Source organism: Alosa pseudoharengus, unplaced genomic scaffold, assembly GCF_046254945.1.
Source record: "Alosa pseudoharengus isolate Yale_2024_CS ecotype anadromous, Long Island Sound unplaced genomic scaffold, YU_APseudo_1.1 YU_APseudo_1.1_scf_14, whole genome shotgun sequence".
NCBI classification, from domain to species: domain Eukaryota; kingdom Metazoa; phylum Chordata; class Actinopteri; order Clupeiformes; family Clupeidae; genus Alosa; species Alosa pseudoharengus.
In genome coordinates, this window is record NW_027468609.1 from 10,239,920 (window position 1) to 10,263,349 (window position 23,430).

A 23,430-nucleotide genomic window follows, 5' to 3' on the forward strand; every position below is an offset into this window, starting at 1 on the left:
TTTACTAATTCCACCATTAAGGAAAAAAATATTTGGACTATGGCAGTGTCTTATAATAGAGGAATATAGCACATTTAAAAAAAATACAGTTCAAGAATGTAAGCGTGAAAATGATTGATTAAACATTAGTGAATGATCTGTATAGATGTAAGCCTGTGAGATTAGTTGCAGGCATCTGTCCATTGGCTTAGAGGACATAATGGAAACCAGATAGGAAGGGGGCCACTGGCTCTGCCTCATCCAGACATCGAAATGAAATCAGATTAAATTATTCATAATGGAACATAACAGACATGCAGTAACTTTAGAGGAGTCTGACCTTACTCGAGGAAAGAGAGAGAGAAAGACAAGAGGCAAAAGGACAGAGAGGAGATGGAGAGTAGAAAAGGACAAATATGTAAAAAGGAACAGAAGTTGTTTATGAAATGTAACTAAAAAGTAAGAAGAGTCATAAATTGACATGGACCTGACCTATGAATTAACATGAGCCTCCCCTGTACTTTACCAGGTCTACATCATAATATATTCTTACTTGTTTTCTGATCACGGTAATCAATAAATAATCTATGGTAGCGGGGAAACTGAGCTGGGAGCAATAGCCTGGCGGGCGGAGCCAAGCTACCTCTGTGGAAATGCAGCTAAAGACTGGAGGGCCTCAGAGCAGGAAGCAAACAATGAGAGCAAGTGGAAATGAACAGACAATCAGCCCTGGCCCGGTGACTTCAGTCAATCGTGCCCAGAACAACTTGTGCTTGAGAACATCTCCGCGATACAATGACATTTTGGGAAAGGTTGCTTGTGTTATGATCTGTTTACAAAAACAGAAAATTCTTTGCTTGGTTTTCAAATTCTCTGCTACAGTCTTGTTTGTAGAGACCATGCCAAGGGAGACTCTCGTTTTCCCTTCATGTAACTCAAACCCTCTGAAAGGTCGTAGAGGGTAATTTGCCCTCATGCAATATAGATGAGTTATGGTGAATTGTAATGTTTTGGTCGTAGTTGGTGTCAGTTCAATTGGGGTCCTTCTGAATGACACTACCTTTGTGTTGTTTCCTATTTTATTCACATTAGTAGCAAGCTATCACTGATGATAAACAATGAGTTGTTGTCACCAAGGGGTCATTGATGAAAATTGGTACTGGGAGACAGTATACAGTAAGGAGATATGGGAGTTGCACTGGTGTCGATGTGTTGGCACCTACTTGCTGAAGTTGAAGAGCAGGCGCTCAAAGACGAGCACGGGCCCCGTGCTGCTCAGGATGGTGAGAGGCTGGCCAGCCAGCAGGCAGAAGACGGCACCCGACAACGCCGTGCCAACGAAACTCTCCAACACACCCTGGATGACAAGCACAGCTTCCTGTTAGAACAGCTATCAGAATCATACAGGTAGTAGACAACAGAGAAAAGAGACATCACAGAAGGCCTAGCAACTTCCCTCCAACGACACACAAACACAGATATGAGCTACAGAGGTAGCCGATGGCCCTTGACCAAAGCCAAAGTCTCATATAAATATTAGATGCACTGCTGAATTGCTCCTGATACAGAATAATTCCTCTAGGAGTAACTGCTTAGAGGACTGGATCCCAGTTCCCAGATCCCTTCTCTCTCTCTCTCTCTCTCTCTCTCTCTCTCTCTCTCTCTCTCTCTCTCTCTCTCTCTCTCTCTCTCTCTCTCTCTCTCTCTCTCTCTCCCACACACTCACACACACACACACACACACACACACACACACACACACACACACACACACACGATAGATTCTGATGAACAGCAGTGCTCTCCTGTCTGTTCAAAACTTGCCAACACTACAGCATATGAGGTCATATCAGCTGTGGAGTACGAGACACTGTTTCCAGATGTCATTCATCATGTTCATCTGACAGGAGCAACAGCGGGCTTGTTATAATGTTACTGTCTGCTTACAATACACAGTGGCAGAGGCAAAGCTGCGGGCGGCTCTTTACCTATTCTCACCTGCACTGCAACTGCTTTTTCACACCACCTGGAATCTGCCTAATCAGCAACCGTGCTGTTGACATCACAATGAGGGCATCCCTCAAACACTGAGGAGCAGCTCCATGCACTGCTATAGTTGAATTTCCCCTTGGGGATCAATAAAGTATCTATCTATCTATCTATCTATCTATCTATCTATCTATCTATCTATCTAGTTAATATCATGTCTGTGGGAGGCTACAGCGGGCACATAAATGAAGCGTTCTGCTGCAACAATTAGCTTCCACTATAATCAATGGAACTGGCTACACCAGCCTTCTAAAACTATTTTTATGGTCAGCGAACAGAGTGCGTCAGTTGCGGACCCGGTCTAGCCGGGGCCTCTTTGTGTCTCGAGTAGAGGAATGAAGAGAGACACAGTGCAACCGGAAAGTTTTCAGACCCTTTCAAGTTTTCCACATTTTGTTATGTTTCAGACTCTTCTTAATGGATGGATTCAATTCATTCATTTTTTCCTCATCAATCTACACACAATACTCCAACACTCCACAAAAAAACAGCTGTTTGGAGTGTTTTGTAAATGTATAAAAAATAATGCAGACTTTTTCCTGTATCCTTCCTCAGATCTATGTCTTCACACAACCCTGTCTCGCAGGTCTACGGACAATTCTCTCAACCTTGTGGCTTAGTTTTCACTCTGACATACACCATCAACTGTGAGACCTTATATAAAGAGATGTGTGCCTCTCCTAATAATGTCCAGTGAATTCATTTAGGCACAGGTGGACTCAAATCAAGTTGTAGAAGCATCTCAAGGACCATTGATAGAAGTAGGATGCAAGTGTCATAACAAAGGGTCCGAATACTTATATTACTCCAAACACCTGTTTTTTTTTTTTTTGTTTTTTTTTGTGTTTTGAGCATTTTGTGTAAATTGATAAAGAAAAAAAATAATTGAATCCATTTCAAGTCTGAAACTGTAGAAAACTTGAAAACTGAACATATTTTCTTTACAATAACATATAACTGAAAGAAATCTGTCATTATGGGTCTTCATTATTTCTGGGGTGTGGCTTTATCTTCTTTCTCTGAACAGAGGATTCAAGGAAAGGTTGGAGATCAGTGAAGGGTTTCCCTGAGAGGGATTTATCTGCCCACAGGAACAAGACCGTTTGGCTAAGTGACGCCCCTTTAATCCGTAATCTGGCTCTGAGACTCCTGGGCTATTTATGGCAGAGCCAAATTCCCTCCTTCAAACCAACCAGTCAACGTGGCTATATATATCTACATACCTATATAGTGTACATACACACTAAAAGGGTTCAGGAGAATGATCCATAAACTGCATCAGGGCTGCCAAATGCACACACAGATATACATAGCACCTCTACTAGCCATTCACTTTTCCATATCCGGCAACTATATGCAGTACTAGCAGTCTCTAATTTAGACATATACAGAACCTCTCTCAGCGTCTATAGGTTGAACATGCTGTTGCTCTACACCAACTACACTGATCTACCTATCCTAAATACTCCTAAATACATTTTTAAAACACCTTTAGGTATCCCCCTGTATGGCAGTCATCTATCTGTCTCTCTGTTCTTCTAAGGACTAATGCTTAACAAACCTCTGTAGACCTACAGTATGTAGACCTGCCGTTATTTCTATACCACTGCCATTCATCAACACACAGTGTTCCTAAGTCAGTACTCTGAGATGTACTAGTATTAGTGTTGAGCAGTTATGTCAGGAGTGGTGAGAGGCCTGACTGATCCATGACTACCCCAGGACCAGCACAGGTCACACTCTGAGACTGACTCAAGCCATGAGGATCTTCACACGTGTTGCCCTGAAGACACTCCGCCATGAATTCTTTCACCTTGAGTGTGACTTGTGTGACTAAGTATGGCGCTGTCATACATGGACTTTGCAACTGCCTATCAGTTCCTGTTGCACCATAATAGTCTGGAAAAGAGACAAATCTAAATGCCAAATATGCCAGAATTAACTAATTTCTGACTGATTTCATCTGACCACCCTTTCCTGACATTCCTGCAGAACTGTGAGAGATAAATGTCAGTTTCCTGGCCTGTTTACACTATCAAGATAATATAAACATGAAGACCAGGACAAAGGTAGTATTCACAGACACTTTCAAATGAATCGCTAGGACCATACATTTTGCATACTTGCAAAGCACTCCAGCTCTTTCAGCACAACATGCAGACGATGCAGACAAATGAGGTGGGCAATGACATCATTACTCGTGTGCAGCGCCCCAGACACACAGGCCCATCCTGGACATGTGACATGGTTGTCACCAGAGACAGTGGGTCACTCACCTGCATGTTTTCCGTAGCATCTCCCAGCAGTCCCCCAAAAGTGATGGCATTGGTCACTGTGCCAAGGTAGATGAACAACATGGCAGACAATCCCTGGATGTGGAGTGCATCGTAGAAATCACTGGCAAAAAATGGCAGCTTTCTCTTGACATCCAAGACTAGGCCACCACAAAACCTGCACAGGAAAACCAAAGGAGAATACATTTGGTACAGAGCTTTACCTTCTTAGTTTGCCTCCCCTCTTTGTCTGCAGTTCACTGATTTCAATCTCCAGTCATTATATTGGCAAACATGTGAAACATCTGTAAGTTGAGGAGTAAAGCTCCATTCACATTGCCAGTGATTTGCTCATCGCTTGAAAAGTTACAATTATTCCAACCTTATTGAACAACATTTTGCGCTGCTAATGGCTATTTCGCCTGTAATACATTAACATTTCATGGTCTCTTGTCGCTATTTGCTGGCAGTGCTGCATCGTGCTTAAGGGTCTTACTTTCCTGTCCGGATGAGTTCATCTCCGACGTGATGGCCTCCTCCTCCGCCCCCTCCATCGTGAGGCGTGTCCCCATTCATCTGGAGCCCCTCTCCTCCAGCCAGGATGTTCTTCCTGCACCAACACAACCACATGATCATGGAGTCACATCATGCAATGGACAGAAATCTGAAATCAGCAAGGCCTTGATTGCTGGTTGGGCATCACCATACCGTTTGTCGGCAGAGGGCAGTGATTTGGGAGGCTCTATCCGGATATCAGGGTCCCACTCGCCAGGGGGCAGGACAATGACCTCGTCCAGAAACTCCTCTATGCCGGCCAGTAGATCCTGCCGGTCCTTGGCCTTGTAGGCCACATCATGGAAGACCTGTGTGGAGGGTCAAAACCAAAGATCAGAAAGACCAGAATCACATGGTGCACATGGGGAACCACAATTATTATGATTATTTTGACTGGTTTCTCTATACATTATTAAGCAATGTTACACAATAAACCAACAGCAAAATGTCATCTTCCAATGACTAAACCAGTGTGACCGTGGAAGGGGAAAAACATTCTTGTTTATCAGCTGTACCTGCATGTCAAACACACAAAATGGCACATATAGGTGTCGGTATGCATCTGTTTGCAATTTATTCATCTGTCAGTGTGTGTGTGTGCGTGTGTGTGTGTGTGTGTGTGTGTGTGTATATATATACATATACACACACATATACAGTATATATATTACACCCCTTAGCATCATAAATAAACCCATTAGCAGCACATCAGCTGCATAACTGGCAGGACTCCATTTAATCTTTGTTGCACAACAGCAGTGTAAGAGCCGTCCCCTTTAACAGCCAGGAGACAGCATTTAGTGTTAGTGTTAATCCCTCAGGGGTTAGCACCACTGAGGTGGCACGCAAGTCACACAGGTCATCATGCCCCACCAAAGAAAACATGGGTGGCTTTCTTGGTATTTAACGTCACCCGCTGTGCCTTTCTCAAGCTCCGTAAGCCAGCTGCTTGCAGTCTTGTGTAGTCTACTTTTGCGTACATGGGCTTCAGTTTAACATCCATGTGCATGGGAATGTCACTGTGTGTGTGTGTGTGTGCATACACATACTACAGACAGCCACCCACATACACAGCACACTGTACAGTCATACACACCTCATCAGACATAAGAGTGGCAATAGCCCTCCCAATCTCATGGTAGGATTTGGCTTTGCCCTTTGGTCCAAGGAGAATAAACAGGAAGCTATGGGAAAATCAGACACAGGTTTAGACTTTAAATTAGCTGAACACACTAGAGGCCATTTTGTAATAGGAAATAAGCCTAAGAAGTGTGAGTTTAATTAAATGTGATTAGATTATGTTAGATGTTAGACACTATATGTTAGTCTTGGCTCTATACTGCTGCTGTCCTATGTTGACAAGTAATAAAGTGTCTTTCTGAATGACAGTGTGTAGACTGAGTGTGAGAGACCAGGTGCTCCCTCCGTCTGTGATTACGGGTGAAAGTGAAAGTGTGTGTGTATGTGTGTGTGTGTGTGTGGTGTATAAGTGTGTGTGTGTGTGTGTGTGTAAAAGAGACCTACCGGGTAGGAACAGGGACTTCAGTCAGAGCACCCAGCATGACGGCACTCTGCAGACGCACAAATGCTACAAACGGAGCGTCCAAAAAGTCCACCTCTCCCACCAGAACGTTCGAGGCCTCTGCATCACGTGGAAGCTTCTTCATGAACTTATTCTGCAGCTGCAGGGCAGAACAATTAAACAAAGTGGAGAGAAACAGATGAAGACAATATTGTAACCTTTCATGGACATTTTCTATAGTTCCACTGCAGCAGATCTGCAATGTGCAGCTATGCGTATGTCAGAAGCTTCCGTACATTTTTATGACCCAATAAAGGTGTAACTATAATCAGATAGCACAGGCGTTTATGACACTGAAGCAATGGTAATGACCTGAAATTAGTCCCGAGGCAAGTCAACAAAACCACACACACACATACACACACACACACACACACACACACACACACACACACACACACACACACACACACACACACACACACACACAAACACACAAACATATATATACACACACACACACACACACAACTTAAGTCCTATGTAATGGCTGGTATAAGGGCCCTCTATACCCTCCCAGAGCTGAAGAGTGTTCTGTCCTGTCTTCATAGTGCCAAAAGGCCTAAAGTGTCAAGGGTCATCTTGACATTCAGAGATGAGGCAACAACAGAGTACACACTACGAGGAGATTTGTACACAGGGGGAGTAATTCTGTATTTACAGCGTAATTCTTTTCACATTCCACAGCAGGACACTTTCTTTAGTGACAAGGTGACAATCATCATCTATTTGTTTCGAAAGCCTCGGCAGTCTCTCACCTCACTGCATACATAATGTAAAACATCAATGACGCACACTACCTAATCAGCTGAGCACAGAATTACATTCCTTTTCCCACTTCTGCAATGCTTATATCTGAAATTATATTTGATAACTCCCATTTGTGCAACTACAATATTTACTTTCGCATTTCAGCTATCATCGCATTTCAGCTATCATGTTCAAACATCCCGTTCCGTAGTACTGTCCAAGTACATGAATTACTAGTACATTCTCAAAGTATTTATCAAATTTCCAGTAAGGAAACTGAGAAGTGAATGGGTGAGATAAAAAGTGAGACTTCTGAGCACGTCACTCCCACGCCACTTTCCCAAGACTCTGCCCCGCCACTGAACCCAGATACAGTTACAGATCACAGGGAGCAAGTAGCTCGCTCTGTCCCTCTGCCATCCACACAGCCGGAGCCGATACTGGACAGCGCTCTCACACCACTGCCGTGCGCCACTGGACAGCAGCAAAGCCCTCCCTCTATGTTTACAACATGGAGGATACACCTGGCCACTTGAGCGAGGTTAATCAGATTAGTGAAGAGAAGAGCTCTACATGAACACAGCAACAGGCCAAAGCCAGGTGACATTGAGAGGCTTGATATTCCAAACATCACACACATATCATACTTACTTGGTCTTTCTCTGGCTTGTCTGACAGGTCATTTAGGCTGCTCGAGGTGAGGTTACGGTGGGCAGTGGCTGGGCTACCTGTCAACGAGCGGGCCAAGTGTCAAAACTGTTCGCTGACAGCACAACAGAAATTATTGAAATTTTGGAAATAAGAAAGCCCCAAATCCAGCCAGAAACAGAGAGGAAAAGAAATTATAAAGAGATTATAAATTTGAAGCTATCCAAGGGGATAAGTTTGATCGGGAAGAACAGTGTGAACAGGATAGAGGTTGTTAAATGACTGATTTAAAGGAATTCTAAGATGACCCAACGAAGCAGATGATCAAGCGGAATCAGCAAGGAAAAGATTAAATGAAGAGGTCCAAATGAGACGGAATCGTATTTGAGACGCCATGTCTTGCATTTGAAGGTCATCTCATCAAAGAGAATAACTGTCTACCCTCAATTACAACTTCTCTCTAATCTCTAAGGAATGCCTGTAGTCCAATCATGTTACATGGAGGGAGTACTAATTTGAAAACATCAAACAATGCCAGAATTTTATACAATTCATTGTTCTCTTCCAGTCTGTTTCTTGAGGTATCTGGGACACTAAACCTAATGACAGTTTGATGCAGCCACAGTATTGTGTATTGTGAGTTTAAGTTATCAGTGTTCATGAGAAACATGTGTCCAACCCTTTTTTTTTTTCTCTCACATTAAAGACTTGTGGTCCAGCACTAGGGGTTGAACTCTCCTACATGACTTTGGCCATAGTCATAGACCTAGAGAACTTAAATGCCCAACTCACAGAGCAGCCCCATACTGTTGCTTCTCTGCATCCCCATTTGCTCTTCTGTCTCGAACGTGGTAAAGCAAGGCACTGGGTTTTCATGGGGACTACGTACTTTGGTGAGAAGTGCACCGACACCGACACATATACACACACACACACACACACAAACACACACACACACAACCACCCCATGCACATGTCAGTCCAGAATGCAGAGCAGGACATCCAGAGGAGAAGAAAAGAAAGGGACAGAGAAAGAGAACACAGAGTTTGTGACAGTGTTGCAGAGCATGCTAGACTCGATTGGAAGGCTGGAACAATTCAGCGACCTTCTCATGTACAGATAAAATCAGTCTGGCATTACAGTGAAGGAAATGTTCCGTTTCGGTCAAAGAAGATAATTCTCGATCAGTGAGTCATGCAGAAGAGCTATTGTCAAAATAGAGCTCTGAAGCAAGAGCATTTACGTCAGGACATGCTTAACTGCAACATGCTGCCCAGATTATATACAAGTGAAAAAAGAATAAACCTTATGAAACACTTGTATGAACACACAGAAATAAGACAACACAAGTAGAAGTCAATAAATTAAGTTATTAAAAAGTTCTTAAAAGCGCTATGTTGCCCTTAAGATATTGGCAAGCAGCGTTAGCACAACTAGGCAAACACAGACAAATTGACTACATGTCACCACAGCAAGTGGCTAGTCATATGAGTCATTCATATCTAAACATTGTAATTTACATCTAAACTATTCTGCAGCTCTGGATGTTTTGTTCTGGGAGAGGGACAATAACTTGGAGAGCAGCTACGCAGAAAGGTGAGGATGAGTGTATGCATGGTGTGGACAAAATTTGACAGACTTCAAAAGGGGACAGAACAAAATCTGCTGGGGTGGGAAATGATAAGGGACAGCATGGAACCAAAGGCCAGGCAGACCCAATGGAGATAGCAGACTAGGGAGAGCAAGAAGACTGCACCAAACTGGCATTTGCATTACCGTTCTCCGGGTTGGAAAACAGCCTACTTGCACTGGACACAGTTTTGCCGATGTCCGCCAGGGACCGCAGGTTGGACTTCTTGGTCTGGTGCCGGTGCTTTCTCAGCAGCGTGTACATGACTTTCTCCTTGAGCTCGGCTTTAAGGAGGCCGCCTTCTATCTGACTGTCGGTTATCATCTCTGCAAGGGGGAGGGGAAAGGCATGGAATTATTTCTCATTACAGAACAAAATAAGAGATAAGGTCGTCGGTGGTGGTGGTAGGGTGGGGTGAGGTGGTGGAATAGGGATGGTGTGCTTATTGATTTTCCCCCACAGAGTTGGCACGTGGGAAAAGTAGCCAAGGCCAGCTTACCAACCACCTGCTGCAGGGTTCCAGCCTCGAGGTCCAGCAGGATGGTGCCTTTCTGTATGCAGGTCTTGAGCTCAAACAGACTATGCAGCGACAGCGTGGCCACATGAGGCTTGCTCCAGCGCTCGCCCCCCTTCTCCACCTTCTCCTCAAACTTGATCCACCTGTGAAAGTACAAAAAGACATATTATGCACAATGTGAGATAGGAATGCAATGAGTGTGTATGTGTGTGTGTGTGTGTGTGTGTGTGTGTGTGTGTGTGTGTGTGTGTGTGTGTGTGTGTGTGTGTGTGTGTGTGTGTGCCCTCACTTCATTGAGATCTGATACCACGTGAAAGGTCAGAGCCAGTGAGAGAAAAAGAAACATGGCCTTTCATAACTTTCCACTGGTAAATATGGGTGATCAACAGAGGGAGACAAACAGATTTCTTTTGTCTTTACCACAAACAAGGCTCACACTGGCCTGCCAATCCAGAGCGGTGGGCTGAGGTTTGCAAAAGCACAAATGAGCCATTCTGGAGCGGTGGGGGTGGGGGGAGGGGCATGGAGAAAGACTTCAAAACAAAAGACAATTCAAAAGAGTCGATGAATATTACATAGCATAATGAAATAGAAAGAAAGAAGTGGAATGAGGAATTAAAAAGAGAGAAAGAGAGAGACAGAGAGGGAGTGTGTGTGACAGAGAGAGAGAGAGAGAGAGAGAGAGAGAGAGAGAGTGAGTGAGTAGGAGAGCCATAGAGAGAGGCTAATGGGGTGATGGTGTAAAGAAGAGGGGTGGATGGTAGGGAAGGGGAGAGTGTGGCCTCATGGGCTCTGTAATAATGGTGCACTCTATGCCCCGGGAGGATTGGGTGTCGCGTGCGGATTGAGTGTCTGGCCTCACACCATTTCTCTTTTTCACTATTCATCAGGACTCAGACATCTAACTAGCCTAGCTTGCTTTTCCACCAACAAGCATATCTCAGTGTGTGTGTGTGTGTGTGTGTGTGTGTGTGTGTGTGTGTGTGTGTGTGTGTGTGTGCGCGTGTGCGTGCTTGTGGATGTGTGTGTGTCTGAGTGTGTGTGTTTGTTTAATGCTTACGGCTTAATATGCCAGCATAAGAAGCTTAGTTTGTCAGAATCTGATGATTGTTTTACACGAGTTTCCTTTCTCACAGTTATCCAATCCAGCAGCATTACATACCTTTACTCTCTATATCTGATTAACTGGAAGAAGGTTCAAGCTTCTTACTACTACAGTCAAGAATGATTGGCATCACCATCCACTACTTTCTAGGAACATATGAGTCATGCTACTAATGAAGAAGACTATTTGAGCGTTTTCTGCTGTAGTTTGCTAGTGCATGACATCCTGGACGGGCCCTCAGAAAAAGAAAATCTTTGTGTAGGATTGTATGAAGGCATTCTTTCAAAAGGTTGGAATAAGCTGGTGAAGTGATCCATTTACAGCACGAGAGCTGAGGTGTACTATGGTATCTTATCAGGAATGACAAAGAGAGCATTCAGAGTGAAAGTCTCTGAAGTGACATTGGAGTGGCTTGTGTGTGTAACTGCAGGTTGTGGCTTGTGGACTTGTGCACAGTGAGGAGATTTATCTGGGGTTAACTCAGGTCAGTGTGAGAAAAAGGCCAATTTGGCTAACACAGCACCATATGCTTGGAAAAGAGTATGACTACTAACCTTTGCCATGCAATTTCCTACTTTTAAAATAACAGGGTTTTGTTTATTCCCATATGGACAGTGGGCATGTACTCCACTTCAGAGGACAACCAGTAAATAGCCAACGCTGGACTATCTTTTGTGGCTGTGGTTGGTTGTGATTGTTGTTGTTAGAGGTGTCTGTGTCGGGAAGAGGCTGTTTCTCACCTAGCGGTCTCCTTCCACTCCATCTCCTGTCCATCCACAGCGAGTAGCTCGTCCAGCTCGGTGAAGAGCTGTGGCGGTGGGGGTCCACTGTCCTCCTCCCCCAGCATAAAGCGGATACGCTCGGCTGGCGAAACTGCGGACACAAACCACAACCAATGAAACCTCGACACTCGGACTTGGCGAAGCAGTTCCCTTCACACCTTTACATTAAAGCTCAGGAAGCGACAACAATATGCAAGACATCAGAACCCAATTTAAAACTTCAAATCCCCCAACCATTTCAATTGCTTAGCCTTCATTAAGCACAGTCGCCACACTCACACTCTGTTCTCTCATCATGCAAAACTATGAGACTGCCAAAAGGAAGAGTCAGAGCTTTCCTTCTGGTAACTGTGTGTGTGTGTGTGAGTGTGTGTTTCTTCCTCATTCTCACTAATGTCTGTGTCATCAAGGCCTGCAATCGCGGCTTAGGCCCTGCCCTGCCCCCTTAGCCCTGAGTTTCCGTGTCGCCATGCCAGAGGATCCGCGGCATGTGGCCTGGCAGCTCATCCATGATCAGCCAACAACTCTCACCAGACCACACAATGGAATTCCTTTCAGACCTTTGTGACTGGTATGAGAAAAGAAGATGATGCTCTAGATTGACCACCACATGGTCCTTTTCAGACAGACTGTGGCGTGAAAAGACCAGCTTGGACACAGGACAGTGGTGTAAATGTAATGACTGATTTTTCACTCACACGAGTATGGTTTTAACATAAACAAGTCAGAACTATGAACTGATTGAATTCCAACCACTCCAGAATACACACAGATGGTGGAGTGTGCATCTTTGATTCAAAAACTATTAGGAAAAGCACAACATGTGAAGGAGCAGTGGAGTCGTAATGCACTCTCCAGCTGGAGACCTTTCTGGGACCACAGCCACATACCAGACCTCTGATTTGGAAACACTAAGCTCCGAATCGAAATGACTTGATTTACAGAATCCTCCAAATTAGGTGGTCAGATGTGGTCCAATGTTATTGGAGTTATTTACCCGCCACAATGAGGGAGAAATACTAAGTGTGTGTAGTGTGTGTTCCCACTACAACATGTCAGGTTCATCCCAAGGTTTAGAGTGGTATGTTATCAATAACAACTCTATCTGTGTTTCTGTTAGACACATGTTGAAGTGGAGGACTTCACACTATCTGAGAAAATAAACAGGATTAAGAGAATAATGCCAGAGGGCAAAACAAGGAGGATAAATGTTTATGTGTACATATGCGGCGGAATTTTTTCAGAGGACAAACCGTCTGGCGCTGGACATTCTCGTATATGTTTCACCCCTAAACTACACTGACAAAAACACTGCTTAACACAGCAAAGGTCACCATCACTTCTCAACAATCAAGTGACTCCATCTGGCTACCTACACTGAAATATCTACCTACCAGCATATCAACGTACGCCATATGTATCTACATTACATCAAGCGCTCAGAAAAAAAAGTATATAATATTTTACAGTAAGTTACAGTTTATGTTTAGTATGTTTATGAGTAAAATGGTGAATCTTATCGCTACTCCACAGTGGCCATCGCAGCTGTGTACAGGTGAACCTCGGTCAGGGACGGAGACGACAGCGGTGACTGCAGACAGACCAAAGGCAAAATAGACGTGAGGTGCCAGCAGTCTCTCACTCACTCACCATGGAGCTCATAAACAAACGCATCAATGGAGCATGTTTGACTGTTTGCTTAAACGTTGGGTGCATCCATGTTTTGTGCCAACAAGGAAAAATGTTACAGGGTACAGTAAGGACATGTACTATCTGGGATTAGAGTAGCTCTTATCAGAAAGACACAAAGGGGCAAAGGAAGACAAGAAGGTGGAAAAGAGGACAAGACCGGATCACAGACTTGAATAATGGGCTCTTCGGCCAGGTCTGGACAAAGCTTGGTCATCGGCCAGTGTGTTTACAGTCTTTACTGTCAGTTTAATGCAATCTTATTCTGCTAGAGAAGGCTTGAGATAGATGAGACAGACAAAAGGATTATTTTGGGCCTCTTGAGCCTTTTGTTCAGATCCGTTTGCAGTATGCTGTTGCTAGCTTTCTGTGGTTACTATCTCAGTCTTCACTCAGTAGTAACACCACACTCCTTCAGACATATTTTTGTGTGGAAATTCATTTATGTTTTACATTGCATGTTGTGATTGGCTTTAAATAATTTAAAACCCCTTCCCTTCCTTTAATGAATACTAATAACTAATAAAAAAAAAACACCAAATACCAAAAATACGAACTTCTACAGTATCAGTGATATCAAATCATTTTATAAAAATGGTAAACTGTGACATACTGCGAATGCAGAGCGTGAGCTACTAGACTAAGCTTAAGAAGGGATGTGCTAAAGGCTAACATCTCCTCTGTGCTCCTAAATGGCTTCTAACTCCACAGGTAAGTCAGCCTTAAGACTGTGTGAGTCATCGGAGGGAGTCCAGGATCTATTATTGGACCATGTCTTATCTGGGACTCTAAAAATACTGACACTCATATAGCCACAAGTGGGACATGGACATGAAATGACACAACAAAATTAATATCCTTAAAATCAGCTTATGCAATTCTCCTTCTTAAATGGGGCAGTTACATTATCTATGTCCTTATTTTGTATTAGGGCTGCTCGATTATGGCACAAATCATTATCACAATTATTTTGGACAAAATAATGTGAAGTCAGTCTATTTCAAAGCTGATGCGAGCAGAGAGGATCAGAGATTTAGAGCTTGTGGTCAGTCTGATTGAGTGGTTTGATGAGCTCCTCTGCCTGGCCCTGACTAGCCAGAGTTAGCTTGGCCCTAAAATACATGCTGCAAACTGAGCTGTGAGATCCCAGAGCTTTCTCAGCCCACAGGCTTGGATATCCCTACTGTGAATCAACTGCTAAAAGTCACACTGGTTTCCAACTTCTGTGAGGGGGTAGGGGAGTCTCTTTAGCAACAAAGTGCCAAAAAAGGGTGAGAAGGACTTCACCTTGCCCGACCAAAATTATCACCATCAGGGAACAGTCAAACACAAACATACCAGTACAATTAAACAAAGGCAAGTGCAGGGACATTAAGGTAACTAAGTAACCAAACTGAAACTGTGATAACATCAACGCACTTCAAAACACAATGTACCCACTGACAAATTGTCACAGTTCAAGGTAACATTGAGAAATATCCCACACAATCTTAAGTGAAACTAGGCAAGGCAAGGGCACTGAAACTAAGCAAGGCAAGGGAATTGAAATAGGGAAGCTGAGGAAAGAAGGTCACAGTGTTAAATGACACACAAACAAACTGTGCGATTGAACAGGATGTTTGTTGGAAAGTGGCAATTTCTTGAGGACTTACTGAGTGGTTTTAGGATGCTGGGGGTGGTCTCGTCTGTGTTTTCTGCATCTGATTTGTCACTCACGCCTTCCGTCACCTTCTCACGCTTTTCCTTGTGATTGGACCGTCTCCTGTGACGTCGTCGCCGGCGATAACTCTTGGGCACATGAATGCCAACATACACAGTGTGGTGACCTGTTGACATTAAACAAACACAGAAACACACACACACACACTCAGAGCAAGGTAGATTATGCTGCTGTACAAAGGAAATGACATTAATCCTGCATCTCTAATAATCCATCGACTGCAGACAGGGATAGCGGAGGGAGGAAACACCACGTGCACTCAAGACCAAGAATGCAGCACTCTGAGGATGATGTAGGTCAGTCAGGCAAGTAAACACACAGAAATACACCCTTTCATAGCCAATGTTGGATAAGCATGTATGATTGCTCACAGGATTTACTATGGCAATGGGTTTGAGATGCGAACTGGGCACAATCACTGTTACGCAATAGGTATCTTAACTCCACTTGTCCGCAAACATTGAAATAAAAATCAACTACTTCCTGTTAAACAGACCATTCAGGAAACTGCTGAATGTCTCCAGGAAGTAGTTGCTGAAAATGCGGGAAAGATTAAAGGTGACTGTGGTGAAGTAACAATGCCCAGATGTGCCTGTGGACATGATTGTGTGTGTTGATATCCCCAACAATGAGCTCAAATATGAGCTTGGCCTTTACAATGGCAATATTGTAAAACAGACCTGTAGGGTGAGAAAAGTGAGTGACAACCTCCAAATGCTGCAGACAATGGGAGACATGTGAGACAACACACATGCATGGTATCCAATGCTAAAACTGCATGGAATCCAATGCTAAAACTGCATAGTATCCAATGCTAAAACTGCATGGAATCCAATGCTAAAACTGCATAGTATCCAATGCTAAAACTGCATAGTATCCAATGCTAAAACTGCATGGAATCCAATGCTAAAACTGCATGGAATCCAATGCTAAAACTGCATGGAATCCAATGCTAAAACTGCATGGAATCTGACAAGGAGGTGATAGGATTGGCAATGGGGAGATTTACACACGCTTATACACACGCTATATGCTCTGCAGATAAATATGCAATATAACATTTGGTGTGATTATTTACAGCATCGATGGAATATATGAAATGTATATGAGTATATGTCTCTGCACATGTATGTGGGGGGATTTGGTAGTGTGGTGGGTGAGTAGGTTCCAAACAGAAGATTAAGCACTGTGTTGGCCCAATGAGTGAGGAGTGCACTCTGCATCTTGATCTCCCACAATCCCCTCCACAATTCTGTCCACATTGCTCCTGGGCCAACAGGTCAAACCAAATTAGAGGAACGGAAAAGAATGACAACAGCCCTACGTAACAACTCAGATGGCCTACGGAAACAAAGCACATCTGGCAAGAAAAAAGTAGGGTCTGGACAATGACGCAAGACAGAGAACCATTTTGGAAATACACTTGACTTGTAGATGCTCATACTTTAACAGCTAACAAGGGTTTCATTCAGGAATATTCCCCAAAGGTTGTATTTAGACTCTTGAGACTTGATATGGCAACTGTAGCAGTGACTGTGTACATTCTTCTTGCATAGATAAGGAAAAAAACTTTAGAGAGAGAAAAGAATGTGATTGGTGTGTCGCTCATACCTTCCACCTCCTCTTCATCACAAACATGCTTCAGGTAGGAGGCTCCCCTGTCCACCACGGCCTCATCCTCCACCCTGCAGGACAGAAAAGGGGGGAATCTTGTCAGGAAAAGCAAACACAGAACACCCCAACAGTGTGTGTTTGTGCAACGTGTTTGGACACAACATATCTGTGTGTCTTGCCCCTGACAAATTGCAGCAATCTGATTCAAGTAATAAACAGTAGTGCCTGTGCATTAAAACTCAAATAAGGAGTATGAAGCAGCATGATATAACAGACACCAAAAAAACTCTAAATAAATCAAAATATACATTCAGATCAGAGAGTGTGTGCTTTCCATTTGCTGTTTCAGATTGTCCTGAATGCTTTGCATGCTTTCTAACAACTTTAACTATTAGGCCATCATGCGAGCCTCCTGGGGATGAGGGCGGCCTGAGTCTAATTTCATCCAGGTTGTCATCCATCTGTCCATTGATCTGACCAGTCCAGCAGCGGTCTCCACCCTGACACAGCACTGCGCAGCATCACATAGGCACCAGCTCAGCCTGCTCTCACCTCAGGCTGCACATCACGTGGGCTCTTACAATGATCTGCCCTGTTGGGATTACCACAACTTCTTAAGAAGTGTAGCTTACCGCCAGCACGTAGTGGTCAGGTAGAGACAGACAGACAGACAGACAGACAGACAGATAGATAGACAGAAAGAAAGAAAGAAAGAAAGAAAGAAAGAGAGCCAGAAAGAGAGCAGGAAATGTGCTTGCAATGTTCTGATACATGATACATAACGTGCTGGCTGCTTTTCCTACCACCTCTTCCTCTTTATACACCTGCCTCAGGAAGGACAGACAGAGTGTCTTGTCCTTCTATGCTCTGCGTGTGTGTGTGTGTGTGTGTGTGTGTGTGTGTGTGTGAGAGAGAGAGAGAGAGAGAGAGAGAGTGTCTGTGAGTGGATGAAGAGACACACAATGGGAGGTTTTTGAAACACTATGCACTGCACTTGGTCTAAAATGTGTGCGGCCTACCACAGACACAAGACGTAAAATAACTCCTTGGGAACATGTCATTCATGAGGTCATTTTCCTTGTCTTATAAACAACTGTCCAGTCATTTAAAAGAAGAAGCAAACCAGAGGGACTTAAGGATGTGACACATTTCAAGAAATCACACATTCCCAGAGGGAAAAGAGCGAAGATGTACAACTTCTCAAGATCCCCAAGAGAACATCCCCAAGAGAAAACTAATATTTCAAAGTCCAAATAAGGAATATTTGCGAGATTATTAATTTGGCAGCGCTTGTGTCGATGCCGTTGTGCAGTGCCCATTAACAAAATCGAGCAACCATTCAAGCTCCCAAAAAAGAAAGTTCTATACTATATTGGCAGCATTCTACTAGTGCACAGATGAACTGAGTATCATAAGAAAATAAGAGTAAGCAAGTATCATAAGTAAGAAAGAATATCACAGCAAATCACAGCAAATAATGTTTGTAGGTTTAAAAGATAAATTTAAGAGCCTCAACATATTACTTTCACAGATATTGATAAGGTAGAATGTATCTGTGCCGGCCTGTCAGCCACTGTGATTCTCTCACAATAATGTTTGTTAACCAGTTGGTTAGCGTGAAGCCGTTTTGGGCTTGCAGCCACTGGCTGAGGTTTCGCTCAGTAAAAGTAAGTACTACTGGGCAAAGTGTGGGGAAGAGGGAGGAGAGACGCAAACCATGCAGTAAACAAAGACAGGAAGGAGAACCGTCAGTCCCTTAATGAGCAGCACACCATCTCCCATGCATACCCCAGAGATAGATGTGTGGCTACAGCACCGCAGCTGATATGAACTGAAGAGGGGAAAAAGACTAAAGCACAAAGGGATGAGATTGTGTAGGCACCGACTGTAGCAGGCACAACCTCCGCACTATAGGGACTTGAATCAGGGATGGATTACTGCACGGGCCTACCGGGCCCAGGCCCAGGGGCCCAAGGGGTCAGGGGGCCCTGAAGCCCAAGCCTTTGCATGGAATCATTGCCTCAATATCAACAAATCAGGATGTAGGCTATTAGTCTGATTGAATTTAGTATTGGCCATCCCCAAAATGCACCAGAATACAGGAAATCACAGCAAACAAATACATTTTTTTCTGGGGGAGGACCCCCAAACCCCCCATCCCACATATTTGACAATTAGTGGGGGGCCTTTAATACATCTGGGCCCAGGGGCCCGAAAGTTCATAATCCACCCATGACTTGAATTAGTGACAAGTAACGAGTGGCATTTGCACTTTTAAGCTGCTTTAAGCATTTCTAGGAGTCTTGTTATCTCAGGCCCAACTTAGACACTCTCCATTTCATCCCTCCAATGCGGACAGTGATTGGTTCATTTCTGATGGCTCAATACAAAGACCAAGGGTCTAAATAATTTCACCAAGAGCAATATGTTATTATTATCTTATATATAAAATAATATACCTAAGCATATATTTCAGTTGCAGTCATCAGGATGTCATGATGGCTTAGCGGTCAGAGAAAGTATTATTTACAGCGACGTTCAAGAAAAAAAGTAGAGAACAGCTGCAGTTCTCGTGGGAGGGGAAAGGTCAATGCTCCTCTGAACCTGGGCCTCTTCTCATTATGGAAAAAGACTTGAAGGTTCTTTTTTATTAAGTTCAAAGAACGATTAGTTACTGTGCGCTAAGGGACTTGTCTAAGAATGATCTCATACAGACTATCCAATTGCAATTATTACATTTGGATTGGTGGTGGAAGCTCTGATGACCTGATCTTCCGGATGAAATTGGCCGTGTTTCCTTATGTAATCAGCTCTTGGTAACATGATAAATGTGTGTCACATTGTAATTACATTACAAATGTATCTATGTATTATTATTATTATTATTATTATATGTATAATTTTGATTGAAATTAGATAAAACTGAGAAATACAAATAAATCCCCTTGATCTTAAATAAATCCCATCTGCAAATAAATTGTGAACCTGGAAACAGCTGAACCAGCCCATGGACAGAGATGAGAAAACGGATCCCAAGAAACATGATCAGTCTGCAATTGCACACTACTCTCCTAGGTTTTAGGGTGCTATTTACTGAGGACATTGCATCATTGGCCAGTACACACAGTTCATGTTTCACAAACAGCTTTAATGGATTATGATTAAGAAATCTATCAAATCTAGTGTCCTCCCCAGAGCTGTATTGAACACAATTTGCATGGCATGCTAGTGGAATAAAACTGGTGCAATCAACCTCAATAGTTTTATACATCATTAGGCTATTCAGGAGCTCTTGAGTCTATTCATGATACTAACTCACTTAAATAAGAAGCAATGCAGACCTCACCCCATGGTAGCTTTTAGCAACATGCTAGCCAGTTGCCTGGTATCCAGCATGTCAGGTCATATTACAGGCCAAATTTGGGGGATTCCTCACAGTCTACAGCTCCAGAGAATTATCAATCATACAGAGGCTGACAGGAGGCAGCTAAAAGGGACAGGACAGGTGAAAGTTCTGAGGTGCTAAAATGTAATTGTGGACATGAATATAGCTACACGCTTTAGTGCCTGTGAAAGATTTCCAGTATGCCTGTCAAGTCATCATGACTAAATTACAGTAGGTGACACTCTGATACTTGGTAAATATGAACCAGATATGTTGGGTCTGATCTCTAATCAAATATCCCCACAACTATTAATTATTTTCAGAAAATGCACCTATTTCACAAACATGTGTTAGCATGTGTGTAGTTTTAAAACTGTTTGATTCCAGCTAGGCAGGAAGTGAAATGGTGACCATGTGGCGTATATATGAAATATGTAAATTAATGAATTCAGCATGACATGATGTTCCAATTTCGAGGGTAACTGACCTGGCCCCTCGGGTAGCTTGCCTTAACCCAGAATTCTCTGATCTGTCAGGACTTGGTGAAAACCAGCAGGCATTACACAACGCTTTTGCAATTGCGATTTGTTTCACATTTGAGCCCTTGAAATATCAACATGCCTGCAGAATTTTCTGTGAGGTGGGTGTTACCTCAAAATAGGAGATGTAAGCAGTAATACTTGTCCATTCTAATGTATTACAGAGTTTCTTGACATGTTCCATAACATTTAAGAATTACAATTCACATGTATACTTTACTATTACAATTCACGTTTATGTTAAGCTGTTTTCCCTCAGTTATGCTGTAACCCCGCTAAAAGGCTATTTCTCTATGGTCATATTTCTCTATGGTCATCCTGTCACCCTGGTCTCATCTCTACAGGGACTCATTCACTCATGAGGAGGGTAGTCAGTTTGGGCTGAAGATCATTGGCTTGGATGACATCACTCCAATTCCATGAACCCAGGATAATTACAGCTTTCTCTTTCTCAAATGCAACTAGCTGCATCAATCCTCCCCCTGAGGTCAGTCGCAAACAAGATGTTGTTCATTTGATTAACATTAGAATGTTTGCGCGCTTTGATCTAAACTTTATAGCAGAAGTGTAGTCCATTTCTACTAAAGGCATCAAATGCAATTACCAATGACTGCTAAGATCAATTCAATGGTTCAAGTATGATACAACTGTGGACAAAAAGACCTATAGCAAAACAAAAACAAACTAAAGGTGAATGAACCCAGTGTCACCAACCATGCGTCACCAAGTGCAACCTCATCCTACTTCATCACTAATCCTACCTAATCAAGATCTCAGTAGCACTAATTAAACCAGTCTTCTTTGTCCTAAGCTGCTCGAGCACAGGAGGGGGGGGGGGGGGGGCCTATGGGAGGGACCTGCGACATGCCATGGGTCACATCGATAGCTGAGTGGGACTCAACTGAGCAGTAGTATAAGTATAAGTATAAGTATATATACTCTTTTGATCCCGTGAGGGACATTTGGTCTCTGCATTTATCCCAATCCGTGAATTAGTAAAACACACTGCACACAGTGAGGTGAAGCACACACTAATCCCGGCGCAGTGAGCTGCCTGCAACAACAGCGGCGCTCGGGGAGCAGTGAGGGGTTAGGTGCCTTGCTCAAGGGCACTTCAGCCGTGGCCTACTGGTCGGGGTTCGAACCGGCATTCGAACCGGCAACCCTCCGGTTCCAAGTCCGAGGCGCAACTGTCAATGGCACAATGCATCAATATGAGTGGGCGGTCATTCACAAACCACTGTAACAATACATAACTTACACTTCCTTGTATTGCTGTCAACATTCCTCATATGGACAACCCCTAAACAAACCGCTTATGATTTGGACAATGGAAATTGTCGCTCCGACCCACTTTGCGTAATGGCAACTTTGGAGACGTCTTCCGTCGCCACCATAGGTAGACTAACTGGAAAATAAACTCGACTAACTCGGAATCTCCACTCAATTGCACCATGCTTTCACAGACTGCAAAAGTAAAATCAGTTCAGACAGCTAGTATGGAGACGCATTAAGGTACCTCTTGTGCCACCCTGAGCTACAGCAAGGAACACTATTTAAGCGGCCGCTGCTTTTCGACATGCATTCACAGAATTAAGAAATATATTTACAGTTTTGATATTCGTGATATTAAAAGTCACTTTATGAGAAGATATTAAATGTTAATCCTGTTTTCCACATAGGACAGCGAGGGATCTAACTGATTGTGACAGCTTGTCGGAAATAGATTACATTGTGGCCATGTCGCCTACCAGCGTTAAACTAATCCAAACACGTCAGTTAACATTATGCAAGTTAACACTGTGTTGAGACAATATTTAGGCAAATCTAGTATATTTTAGGACATAGATCTGTATCGTCATATGCCTGTGTCCCACTGAACTTTGAGGCTAACACAGAGGTTTGTTTTGAGGGGAAGCCTGCTAATATAATAAAGCGGAGTCCTTGAGCTAGAATAAAGCAAGGGAACTTGTGAAGATTCACAAGACACACAACGGTGTAAAGCCATAACTCAACTAACCTAAGTTTCACCACAAAATGTAAAATGCAGTTAGGCTGGAAATGTTTAGGGTTGGTTTCCCAAAGCTTAAAGCGTTTAAACTGCAATTCACGTGAGCCAGTATTTCAATAGTGAACAGAAACCACAAGTTACTTAGGCAACTTACTTGCTCTTGTCAGCGCTCATTTTGTCGACGTTTCAGATTCGTCCTCCTTCCTCTCGAGAGGCAGAATCTCAACAGTGTCCGATTTGTTTGCTCAGTGACACTTCAAGATCTGAAGCAGATCTTCCTTGATAACTTCCAATCGATGCAATGCGTTAATTAGGCCTACTAAAAATGCTTCCTCTAACATAAATGAGATTCTACTACAATGATGGACCTTAGTGTAAACTATCTATCTGGTATTAGAGTTATTTCAAAGATACTATTAACTACACCAAAATGAACTTCTCCGGCTCTCATAACGCAGCAGATCTCTAACAGCGAGTACGAACAAGTCTCCCACGTTGCGTTCTAAGTACTGTGTCACTCTTGGAGCGCACAGGACTGCTGCCTATGTTCAGCTTGTCTTTTCCATATTTAAAGAACGTACTATCCCTCCCTCAACGTCAT

General features: G+C 43.3%; 1 protein-coding gene across 2 annotated transcripts in view; it reads right to left on the reverse strand.

Moving 5' to 3' along the window:
• Positions 1-23,430, reverse strand: part of LOC143122862 (electrogenic sodium bicarbonate cotransporter 1-like) — a 42,742-nt gene extending 19,312 nt beyond the window's left edge. Inside the window, exons 1-14 of one of the 2 annotated variants that reach the window (XM_076283819.1) lie at positions 22,984-23,430; positions 16,892-16,965; positions 15,213-15,386; positions 11,830-11,962; positions 9,967-10,127; positions 9,614-9,793; positions 8,629-8,724; positions 7,840-7,916; positions 6,381-6,538; positions 5,953-6,040; positions 5,010-5,164; positions 4,798-4,911; positions 4,305-4,479; positions 1,203-1,336 (exon numbers count right to left, since the gene is read on the reverse strand). In XM_076283819.1, coding sequence (XP_076139934.1) covers positions 1,203-1,336; positions 4,305-4,479; positions 4,798-4,911; positions 5,010-5,164; positions 5,953-6,040; positions 6,381-6,538; positions 7,840-7,916; positions 8,629-8,724; positions 9,614-9,793; positions 9,967-10,127; positions 11,830-11,962; positions 15,213-15,386; positions 16,892-16,965; positions 22,984-23,003 — 1,739 coding nt within the window. In that variant the 5' untranslated portion in view covers positions 23,004-23,430. The remainder of the gene's footprint in view (positions 1-1,202; positions 1,337-4,304; positions 4,480-4,797; positions 4,912-5,009; positions 5,165-5,952; positions 6,041-6,380; positions 6,539-7,839; positions 7,917-8,628; positions 8,725-9,613; positions 9,794-9,966; positions 10,128-11,829; positions 11,963-15,212; positions 15,387-16,891; positions 16,966-22,983) is intronic. The other variant, XM_076283818.1, reaches the window with a different exon arrangement.